This window comes from Castor canadensis, chromosome 10 (assembly GCF_047511655.1).
Source record: "Castor canadensis chromosome 10, mCasCan1.hap1v2, whole genome shotgun sequence".
NCBI classification, from domain to species: domain Eukaryota; kingdom Metazoa; phylum Chordata; class Mammalia; order Rodentia; family Castoridae; genus Castor; species Castor canadensis.
Genome location: NC_133395.1, coordinates 76,245,820 through 76,258,114, shown reverse-complemented (window position 1 = coordinate 76,258,114; position 12,295 = coordinate 76,245,820). Strand labels below are relative to the sequence as shown.

The window sequence follows — 12,295 nt, the reverse complement described above, 5'->3', positions numbered from 1 at the left end:
CCCTACCTCTTCAAGTTTCCACCTCCTCAACACTGCCACTTTGGGGACCAGTCTTTGAGCACATGAACAGGACACCCAATCCAGATCCAAATGACACTATTTTTATTGCATTATTTAAGAATTTCTAGTTTTATTGCATTATAGTGAGAGTGATGTTTGTAATATTTCTAATATTAAAAACAACTCATGCATTTTATAATCTTTTTTTAACAAACTACCTTTTGTGTGTGAGTGTGTGTGTGTGTGTGTGTGTGTGTGTGTGTGTGTGTGCGTATGGTAATGGAGTTTAAACTCAGGGCCTCCCAATTGATAGGCAGGCACTCTACCATTTCAGCCACTCTACTGGCCCTGTTTTGTAATCAATTTTTATGAATGGTTCAAAGGTACTTGATTCACTGGTATCAAGGTAGAAAGTTACATATATATATATATACCCATAAGATCTTCTCAGTTGGTTATTTTGGGGTTTTTTCCATTTGATCTATCTTGAACCAAGAGTCATAAAACTTTTTCATAAAGTTGCCTGCTGTGTTATTTGGGGCATAGATATTCATAAATGCTGTATCTTTGTTGAGATTTTGAATTTCAGCAACACTTTTGCCCTTGTAACTAGGTGATCTTTCTGCCTAGAGATCTTGAGGGCTTTTTGCATTGTTTTATTTATTTATTTTTTTAATGAGAGATGGGATCTCAACTACATTACCCAGTCCAGCCTAGAATTTAGGATTCTCCTGCCTCAACCTCCCAATTTTGCATTTGGTTTTCAGCAACTTCAGCCCTGCAAGGGATAAGGGTCTCCTTCAAGGCACCTTTGAGACTCTTTGATTATTTACCTGGCACTTGCACTAAGAATTTGACCTGAGCTCTTTTCTTACATTACTTTGTGTAGTGACAGTAGGAACTACCAGCCAACGTCATTTTATTTATTGGTTTTTCAAAAAAGTATCATTGATAGTGGATTGGGAGTGTCCAGTACAGACATTGTGTATATCTCTAACAACTGTTTAGCTCTGGACCATCAGTGCTGTGTTACTAGAAACAGAATCAATACCATGCCTAAGTCTAATCAAATTAGAGTCAATTCCAGAAATCCTGCATGGTAGATAATCTTATGTCCATTTAATAGAAGACAAAACTGAGGTTCTGAGAAGTGACAAATCCAAACCCAACTGAGATTCACACTGAAATCTCCCTGCTGTTCTAACTGCTTTTTTCTTTTCTTTTGACTTTTGATTAGTAGGAACTTTCTTTTTTTAAATTTCTAATTATCATATGATTGTTGTACAGGGGATACATTGTGACATTTGCAAAAGTTCTTATAATATATCATAGTTGACTTCACCCCCTCCATCATTCTCCTTTATCCTTCCTCCCCCCACTCTTGGAATAGTTTCAACAGGTCTCGTTTTTCCATTTTCATACATGAGTACATAACATTTCCATCATATTCACCTCCTCCACCCTTTCCTTATCTCCTCCCCCTCCCACTGGTGCCAGTCCCCAGACAGGACCTGTTTTACCTTCCTAGTGTCCATTTTTGAAAAAAAAAAAAGGCATTTTTGTTTGTTTAAGATAGCTCTACAGGAAGTTTCATTGTGACATTTCCATGTATATATGTATTATAACCCGAATGGTTCATCTCCTCTACTTTTCTCCTTTCTACCTTAGTTCCCTTCTTATGGTGATTTCAACAGGTTTAAAAATTCCATATTCATTCTTGTATAGAAAGTACATCAATCATATTCACCTTCTCTTACCCTCCGTCCCCATCAGTGACATCTCCTTAGCATGACCTGTTTTTCATAATATTGCTTGTATGTGTATTGGGTTGGGCCTATCTCCCACATGTGAGAGAAAACATGCAACTTTTGTCTTTCTCAGCCTGGTTTACTTCACTTAACATGAATGATGTCCTCCAGCTACATCCATTCACCTTCAAACCACATGGTTTCTTTCTTCCTTATAGCTGAATAGAACTCCATTTTATATATACATATATATGTGTGTGTGTATATATATCACATTTTCTATTTTCTTAATCCATTCATCAGTTTTAGGGCATCTTGACTGTTTCCATAGCTTAGCTATTATGATTAATGCTGCAGTAAACATATAGGTGTGCAGGTGCCTTTATTGTAACCTGACCCACATTCCTTCGGGTATATCCCTGGGAATGGTATTGCTGGATTGCATGGCAGATCTATTTTTAAGAAGCCTCCATACTGTTTTCCATAATGGTTATAGTAGCTTGCATTCCTACCAGCAGTGTATGAGGGTTCCTTTTTGCTCATATCCTCACCAACATTTGTTGTTGTTTGTACTCCCTTCTAACAGGAGGGAGGTGGAATGTGGTTTTGATTTGCATTTTCTTTATGGCCAGGGATGGTGAGCATTTTTTCATGTATTTTTTAGCCATTTTGGACTTCTTCCTTTGAAAAAGCTCTGTTTGGTTCATTTTCCCATTTCTTCTTTGGGTCACTGATTTTTTTGGGAGTTTTGTTTTTTGAGTTCTCTTTATATTTTGGTTATCGATTTCCTTGTCAGATGTATAGCTGGCAAAGATTTTCTCCCATTCTATGAGTAGCCTTCTCAAATTAGAGACTGTTTCTTTTGTTGTGTAGAAGCTTTTTAATTTCATGGAGTCCCTTTTGTCAATCTTTTCTCTTGTTGCTGAGCCATTTGAATTCTATTTAGGAAGTCTTTGCCTATGCCTATTAATTCCAATGTATTCCCTGTTCTTTCCTGCACTTGCTTCAAAGTTTCAGGTCTTTTATTAAAATCCTTAATCCACTTTGAGTTGATACTTGTACAGGGTGAAAGATGTGTATCTAGTTTCAGTTTTCTACATGCAAATATCCAGTTTTCCCAGCAACATATGTTTTGGGCACCTTTGTCAAAAATCAGGTGGGTGTGGCTGCATGGATTCATACCTGAGTCTTCTGTTCTGTTCCACTTCTCTTCATGAGCATTTTTTTGTGGCAGTACCATGCAGTTTTATTGCTATGGCTCTGTAGTATAGTTTGAAGTTGGGTATTGTGATACCCTCAGCATTGCTCTTTTTGCTCAGTATTGCCTTGGCTATTCATGGTCTTTTGTGCTTCCAAATGAACTGTAGGGTTGATTCTTCATTCTCTGTGATGAATGTCATTGGAATTATGATGGAGCTTTCTAACTGCGTTTTCTTTCTTCCATTCTTTATAATAGCAGTCACATTGTTGATTGATTCAGGTTGTGGCTTACTAGGATCTTCTTTCTCATCTAATAAAAGTCAAATAGATAAATGTACTGTGTGGCTCTGCTCAATTCTTCCCATCTCTCTTATCAGTTGCCCAAACTTGTCTCACTTATTTATGCAGCTAGTAAGGATAATTTGGAATTTCGTTCCTCTTATGAGAGTAGCCAACTCTGTATCTATTAGAGAAACATCTGGGGAGCACCTCTCCTGCAGTCATGCTAGCCATGGGCTTAAAAGGAAAAAAATAAGAAGAATGCTATCAAAGGCTAACCCACTAGAAAAAATTTTTCTCTTGCATTGGTACCAACTTTACTACTTAATTATTACAGAAAAGTCATTTTAGTTTTCTTTTGAACATACCTAAGAACAAAACCACAGTTGTCAATTGTTTCTTCTTTTTTCTCCCTTGGTTTTCTCAATTGAAGTTACTTCAGCAGAGCTGTTTCAAAGCCCTTGTTGTCTGTATGCAGGTGATAGTGACCACCAATCACGTCTGGTTTACTTTTTCCTTCCCTCATTATTTGGTAAAAGCGACCCACATTTCCCTGGCAATCCTCTTTCCTAACATCCAGTATGTGAGCACCAGCTCATATTTTAGATACTTGGGAAATGGAGGGATGTAGATGGTGGAACCAAAATAAACAGATGGTTGCCTTGACAATCTGTAGGAGATTCTTTCAGGATCATTTTTCATGGTGTTCTTTTGAACTAAATAGTGAGGCAGGGATACATTTTTTTATCTCATCTCATTACCTCTGTAAATAGTACCAAGGCTCACAAATGGCACAGAACACCAAGTGCCTCTGGTCAGAAGCTGCCTGTGCTGGGTTTGACCCCTCTGGGTTTCCATCCCTGTTCACTTCAGGAGGTATTCCCTGACATTCATCCTCAAGGCAGACCACTAGTGTTGAGGCACAGCAAGGGAGCCATGACACCTGGCAGGAGACAAATGGGAACTGTTAATATCACACAAGGCAGAACTTAATGGTGCAAGTGCATACAGAATGACATGAAGTCACAAAGAAGGGGAAAAGTCACTCCAAATGCGAGGGTCAGGCAGAGGCCCTGGAAAGGGCGAGATGGTGCCAACTGAGAGGCCGAGTTTGAAATGAGTTGAGCTGAAGAGACTTGAGTCTGACAGGCAGGTGACTGAGGATGGAGAATGAGTAAAAAGTCCCAGGTTTAGGAATACAAAGAAATATAAAATTGAACATTTTAACATTGACAGGCACATGGTTTCTACTATGCCAGCCTTTAAGTTGTTTATACTTTTTGAGGATAATGTACTTTAAATAAATAAAATAACAGGCAGATAGTTCATACCTGTAATCTCAGAACTCAGGAGGCTGAGGCTGGAAGATCAAGAGTTCAAAGCCAGCCTGGGCTACATAGTGAGAACTGTCCCAAAAAACAAACAAATTTTTTAAATTAAAGTAGAGGCTTTGATCCCAGCTATGAACTGTGGCGTGATTCCACTTGAATTTCCTTTTGCATGTTCATATGCCTGGGTCCCGCATCCAGGCGACAGCACAAGCTTCCAGCTCTGTAGGACTTGTAGACCAAAGGCTCAACCGTCAAGCACAGTGGCTTAGAGCTGTCACTTCTGAGCTTGACGTGCCAGTGTGCAACCTCTGAGGCTCGATTTTCTCATCTGTAAGGTCGAGGTGATACTAGAGTTTATTTCACAGTTAGTAAGAGTTGCAGGGGTCGTTCATGTCAGCTCTAAGCATCTGTTGTCTGTTACTTATTGTTTCAAAACACAAAGTGTTCATAAGCTTGTCTCTGATGAGATACATCATCAGGCTTTCATAAGACTTTTCTAAATGCTTGTTCCTACTCCAAAGCAAGAAAACATGCCAGGGCCGTGCACCAGTGACTCACATCTGTAATCCTAGCTACTTGGGAGGCAGAGATCAGAAGGATTGCAGTTCAAGGCCGGTCTGGGCAAATAGTTCTCGAGACCCTATCTCGAAAATCTGCAATACAACAAAGGGCTGGTGGGGTGGCTCAAGTGGTAGAGCACCTGCCTAGCAAGTGTGAGACCCTGAGTTCAAACTCCATTACCACCCAAAAAATAAATAAATACATACATAACAGAAGAAGAAGAAAGAAAATTAAGCCAGAAATAAAAAATTTAAAAAAAAAAATCTCAAACACTGGGCAGTCTAGTGCAATATACCTGCTCCCAGCTACCTGGGAGGATTGCAGTTCAAGACCAGCCCAAGCAAAGCATAACAAGACCCTTTCTCAATAACAAAGCTAGGTGTGATGGGACACACCTATAATCCCAGCTATATGGCAGAGGTCAGAAGGAAGATCATGGTCTGCAGTTGGTGGGGCAAAAAGCAGAAGACCCTATCTAAAACCAAAGCTAAAAAAGGCTGGGGATGTGGCTGAAATGGAGACACTGAGTTCAAACCCCAGTACTGCCAAAAACTTTTTTTAAATACTGAGAGCCAAAATGCCTGATTTCAGGAGTCTATTTAGGTCTAAACTGCTATTCTACTTGCCTTTGAGAAGTTTAGCCTTTTTTCAGATATCCAAGCATTTTGGGGATTCCCTGGAGTTTTCTTTGTTGGTTGATTGGTTTTTGTGTTTGCCTTTGTTTTGGTGCTGGAGATGGAATGGAGGCCCCATACATGCTAAGTACACACTGTAGCATTGAGCTGCACCCCCAGCTCTGGGAGATGGCTGTTCAGGGGATCTCTCCCTTCCTGGCCCAAGCTTACTTTGTACCACATTATAGACACTAATTTATCTTCCTCAAACTATGTTTGGTTAACCATTTTCCCCCTCCTTGGAGTCCAAGCCCCAGCTTCCAAAGGCCTCGTCCTGACTTCTTCTCCAAGGATGCTTGTCTGTGAGAAGGATCCCATCTTTCAAGAGAAACCTCACGACCCCCAGGTTGTCCTCAAGACTCAACAGCACCCCCAGTGTGTGTCATCCAATTGGCATTCACAACCAGAAGGAAGAAGGTCCCCTAGGGATAATGTCTGACTCCAGACCTGTGGCGTGCAAGATGAGCCTAGGTACCTTATGTGTCAGGAAGACAGGCTGGTGAGTTGTGTCAAAGATCAAGAAGGGGCTCCCATAAGCTAAAAATTGAATGCGCTGAGCATCTGAAAAGGATAAGTGCAATTAAGCATATTAAAATAAAAGCATCAGTTCATAATTTATAATAATATTTCAAAAAAGTGAGGGAAAAGCCAGCGAGAACCTCAGCAACACCTCATGGGGTACTTTGCAATGCCCTTCAGAGGAAAAGAGTAAACATTTGGGCCATCCCTCCTATACAAACTATATTGCAGGGACTTGAAATAACCCTAGCTGATGAAGAAAAGTTGTTATTGTTATCGTTATTTTTTTAACAGTGCTGGGGATGTTACCCAGGGCCTTACATATGCTAGGCAAGTGCTCTACCACTGAGCCATATCCACAGTCTGAAAGAATATTTTTGAATGAAAATTCCAGCAGGTAAATGCAAAAAAAGACAAAAATAATCAGAATATCATGTTGTAATCTGCCAATAAAATAAACAACTCACATAATAATTATCAACACGTGAAACCATTAGGTGAACGTTTGATGGGGAATTTTACAGTGGCGGAGATCAGGCCACCACATCCTGACTTGTTGCAGCACGCCCAGCTCCTGTGTGCATCCCATGGAGTGCAAGTGACGTCCACAGCCTCAGTCGGAGGTTGTTATCTCCCAGACCAACACAACTTGAATCTAGCCCAGGCTCAGGAGCTAAATTTCACCTAAACTGATATAGGAAGGCGTGAAATGACAATTATAAGGAAGCGAAGAGGCAAATCCAGCCTGTGGACACTCTACAGGGTAGTTTCTCAGGAAGAAAGGAGGAAATGATGGGGTCCATACAGAGTCAGGTCACTAGCCTAGTTTGGGCCCTGATTCAAGCAAACCAACAATACTAGAAAATTGGAAAGCATCAAGATTTTGTTTTGGGGTAGGCACTAGAGTCTAAGGATATGGTTTTGGTTTTAATGGCATCACGATTAAGAAAATGTTCATAAGTTTTAGCAATATACACTAAAGTATGTAGAACTTCGCTTTCGAATATTTAGCCAAAAAGAAAAAGGAAATTGACAGGAAGAAACAGGGTGGGAAAATCTTGGTAATTGCTGAATTCAGGTGATGGGTGAATTAAAAAATTTAAAAAGGTACAGCTGAAACAAATGCACCAAAATTTTGATAATTGTTGATCCTTTTTATTCCCCTGTATTTGTGAGTGTGTTTATAATATAACATGTAAAGGAAACGAAGGCCTCAGGATGTTACTCAGTTGATAGAGCCCTTGGCCACTATGCACAGGCCCTGGGTTTTATCCCCAGCACAGCAAAAAAAGAAATAAGACAATGGCCGGGCCCTGTGGCTCATACCTGTAATCCTACCTACTCAGGAGGCAGAGATAAGGAGGATCACAGTTGGAGGCAAAAAGTTAGCAAGACCCATCTCAACCAATAAAGATCTGGGTGTGGTGGCGTGAACCTGTCATCCCATCTACGTAAATAGGAGGAGTGTAGTCCAGGCAGACCTGGACAAAAAGTGAGACCCTATCTCACAATTAACCCATGCAAAAGGGGCAGGGGCGGGATTTAAGTGGTAAAGCAGCCACCTAGAAGCATGAGGCCCTGAGTTCAAACCCCAATACAAAAAAGAAAGAAGGAAAATACAATTCTAGAAAACCCATACATAGACTTTGTGAAACTTGGGTTGTAGGCACTGAGATACTCCCTGTGTGTGATTTCAGGATGGACTGAACCAACTCCAGCCTGTGCCCCATCCAGTGCAAGTGGAACCTCAGCTTGCTTGCTTTCTCTTTCTTTCTTTCTTTCTTTCTTTCTTTCTTTTTTATGGTTACTGGGGTTTGAACTTAGGGCCTCACACTTGCTAGGCAGGCATTTTACCACTTGAGCCACTCCACCAGCCCTTTTTTTGTGTTGGATATTTTCAAGATAGGATCTCCCGAACTATTTGCCCAGTCTGGCTTCAAACCACCATCCTCCTGATCTCTGCCTCCCTAGTAGGTAGGATTACAGGCATGAGGCACCAGTGCCCAGCAAGGAACCTCAGTTTTCTTTGTGTAGATTCTCAGTGGGCAGTGGCATCAGCAAGTGTTCTCATGCATCTCCCAGGTCACCCGCAATTGCTATAGGGTCCAGTATAAATCCTAATTTAGAAAGAAGCCATGTCCTAAGGCAAGTGTCTGTGGGATGGTCATTTGGCCTGAAGAAAACATTCCTGACATCTCTCTGGGAAGAGAACTAGCTTGTGGAACCTCCCTTTGCCCTCTGGCTCCTTCCGTCTTGTCTTGGGCATACCTGTGTGCAGCGACTGTTTGCCTCCAGGTGAATTCAAGCCACCTCCACATATTTTTATATACACAGTTTGGTGGTATTAAGTAGATTAATACTGTTGTGCAATCTCTTCTTGTAAAATGGAAACTTTGTACCCATTCAACAGATCCCTGTTCTCCTGTCCCCCCATGACAACCACTATACTCCTGTTTTCTCCATGAACTTGCTGCCTGTTCCGCATATAAATTTAATTGAACAGACCTTTTTTTACCTAGCTTGTTTTGCTTAGCATGTTGTCAACATTCGTCCTCCGTTTGGGGCCCTAAGGTAGAACACTTGCCTACCATTCATAAGGCCTTGTGTCCATCCCCAGCACGTGAAGAAAATGTCTTCCTTTTATAAGGCTAAGTGAGATTCCTTTGCATGTATAGTCCACCTTTTCTTTTAATTTTCATCCATCCGTGAACACTGGCTTGCTCCGCCTTGTGGCTCTTGAAAATAGCGCTGCTATGACCATGGTGTGCCAAGCCACACTTCTTATAGCATGAAGTTTCTCCTCCAGGTATCCAGAGTCCCTGGAGCATCTCAGTCCAGGTTCAAGTTCTCCCCTGTGAGATCTGCCCAAAGTGAAAATCAGCTCCCTGACTTGTTTGGCATTCTGCAAGGATTGACTGCTGTTACACCAACCGTGTTTATGTTCCCAAAGCATCATTCCAAACATATACAAGTGGCTGTAGACATTCTTGTTTTTCAGATGGTCTCACTGTGTAGCCCAGGTGGGTCTCACATTCTCTCATCTCCTGCTTTAGCTGGATTGTAGGCGGGTACCACCACTCTCAGCAAATGTTTGCTTTAGTTTTTGTTTTGTTTTGGTTTTTTGGTAAAAGTTCACTTTCTCACTCAGCAGTGTATATCACCTTCCTTACAGTGGGAAGTTTTCAGAAATCTAGGGTACTTTCCTACTTTTGTGCTTACAAACCAAGCCAAATTGATGATACTTAGGCACACACTCATGCATATTGTGTGTGTGTGTGTGTGTGTGTGTGTGTGTGACTTAGAAGGGGAAATGTTGGGTCAAAGTGTATGGATGTTTAAAATTTTGATGGATAAAGCAAGTTGCCTTCGTAAAGGATTATACTAATTTATCTGATGGCTTTAAAGAAAGAGTTGCAGGTTTTCTTTCAAGTTTAGGGCAAACATACCAAGCATGCCAGTCTCTTCTTCTCATTTGATCACCAAATATTCTTGTCCTCTCTACAAGTAAATATGCATAACATATACTACTTGATTTAAATCTGCTTGGGAAATCTCCAGTGAGTAAAATCACTTAATTTGAACAACTCTTGCCCTCTTATAACCTAGACAAATTGAGTGAGCAAAAATGTAACTGTGTATTTCTTTATGATAAATTTCAGAACTGCTCAAGATATAAGGACATATAAAATCAATCTTGTAAATATTTGTATCTTTTACTTGCAGGATTATTTAACTATATTTTTAAATACCAACTCTCTTTGAAAAAACAACAACTTTTGCTCCCTGACCCTGTCACTTCTCAATTCTTAATTGTTTGAAAAATCACAAATTGCCTAGAAAAAACCAAGCCCTCTAACGCTTTTATGCCCATTTGCTTAGGACATATACCCGGCCCCCAAACCCCAATTCTAATTACCTAAGCCACTTGAATGGGTTAGCCATTTAAAAATTACACTTCAAATGTAGACTTCATCAAATAAGTCCCAAAAGTGTTTGTGACATGCAAATTTAAAAATGGGTGGTCCCCATTGGCAAGGACTGCTCAGGCAGGTGCTCCAAGGGAGGAGCGGCCGTGTGCATTGTATTTCCGTGGAAGCATCTTTACTTCTCGGGTACCACCCCCGCCCCCAAGGCCGCGCTGTGAGCTGAGGCAGGCGGCCCCAGCCCGCGATGGCCCTGGGCCGCGTCCCCAACCCCGCTCTCCTTTTGTGTGCGTCCTGCGTCCTCTCAGGCGCGTGTGCGTGGAGCCCGGGCGCATCCGCACGCGGGGAGGGCCGGGCCCCAGGCTGGCTGTGCTCCTAGGAAGATGGCACTGGGACATGCTCCGCTGTTAGTGGCTATGGCTTCGCCTCGCCCTGAGGACACCAGGGCAAAGTGACCCTCCCTCCTGCCAGTCGCTTCCCTTCCTCCCGCACCAGGATCCAACGCTGCCGCCCCGCCCTCTTCCTCCTCCCATTCATCTGGCTCCTGAATTCCTGGAGTTATTAGGAGAAATAAGGTAGAAAGGGGACCACATGGAAGTTGTGACAGCTCCCAGCGGCGCGCCCCTCTCGCGTGTTCCAGCGCCCAGGCTTGGGGATCACCGGTGACACGCTGAATGCAGGAGGTCCCCTGCCTGCCAGCCAGCCAGCCAGCCAGCCTTTCGGGATGGGCCACTGCTGCTGCAAGCCTTACCACTGCCTTCAGTGCCTGGACAAGACGGTACTTTGCCTTCCCTCTCTTCTCCCCCTCCTCCTTGGCCAGGGCAGGGAGAAAGCGCCAGGCGGTCACCTCTGTCCCCCGCCTCTCTAGCATGGGTGTGCGCTTTGTTGGTGAGCCGGAGCGGCTCATGAGTGGTGCTCACAGAAGCACTCCCTGTCACAAGGCACGCTGCAGTGCCTTACATAATTCCGTATTCCTGCAGTCTCTAGGAACTGTTGCATTTTCCTGAAACAGTCGGATGGATCATCTTGAAATCCAAACCGCCAAGAAATGCTTGAGATATTCTTAAAGCATTTTAATGTGCCTGCCAATCCTAAGAGTGTCCAGTGGGGGATGTACATTAATTAGCTAGGCGTGATTTTCCTTGCCAAGCTGGAACTTTGAAAGTTTCCCACTCTGTTTTAACCAACAGCATCCATCCTTGTAAATTGCATTCTTCATGACAGAGAACAAAGCAGGCGGGTCTAGCTCTTCCCTCCCTGTGTCTTTGCTTCACAGAGGGGTGGACACACAGGTGGGAACTTAAAGAAGGAGGGAGTCTGAGGGTGTGTTCAAGAATTCACTAGAATGGAAACTGACAGGCAGGAATGGTTTGGTGGTGCCACAGAGCCTTTCTTTGCTCTTGACACTTGCCCAGTCTGTGAGTTTGTGGAAGGATTAGGATGTGCTTTTAGTTTCATCACTAGGTAACTGTTGCCCAGAACTCTTGTCTCTGTGCTATATTTTCTTGTCATGCATACTGGAATTTCTCAAAGATGCGTGAAATGGAATCTCAGGGGGCTGAAATGTCTCCTTTCCACCCACATGGGCATCAGCTGCTAGACAGCTTGATTATAGTATGTGATCAGGTGAAGGAAATGTATGGCTTAATCTAAAACTCATTACAAGGCCGTTACGGGGTAGCATCTTAGTTATCAGTTCTGCTTGTGAACCTTGACCTATGGTGGATGTACAAACCACCTCGGGAAATTATGGGGAAAGCTTAACATCACTAAGTACAATATTCCAAAGGGTTTGGCTTTTGCTACCCTGAGTATGAGCTAAGATATTTAGATGCACAAGTATGCTTTTAACTAATTAGTATAAAACATGTGCCCTCAGCCATTCAGCACTGAAGGAGTTAAACTTTCTCATGGGGAGTGGCTACAATATAATAGTTACAATAAGACAGAAAGGTATGCCACAGGTCCGGAAGTATTATAAAGTTTAATTCTGACCTCAGATACAAAGTTTTAGAAGTAAAGCTGATTCAGTGGTGCACTTAATCCCAGTTACTAGGGAG

The 12,295-nt window shown here is 42.4% G+C and overlaps 1 protein-coding gene across 5 annotated transcripts in view; it reads left to right on the top strand.

The window, feature by feature from the left end:
• Positions 1-12,295, top strand: part of Mtus2 (microtubule associated scaffold protein 2) — a 573,095-nt gene that overhangs the window by 495,429 nt on the left and 65,371 nt on the right. Inside the window, exon 1 of one of the 5 annotated variants that reach the window (XM_020177145.2) lies at positions 10,559-11,013. The exons of the other annotated variants lie outside the window; for them this stretch is intronic. Coding sequence (XP_020032734.1) covers positions 10,960-11,013 — 54 coding nt within the window. The 5' untranslated portion in view covers positions 10,559-10,959. Of the gene's footprint in view, positions 1-10,558; positions 11,014-12,295 lie in introns of those variants that run through there. 5 annotated transcript variants of the gene reach the window in all.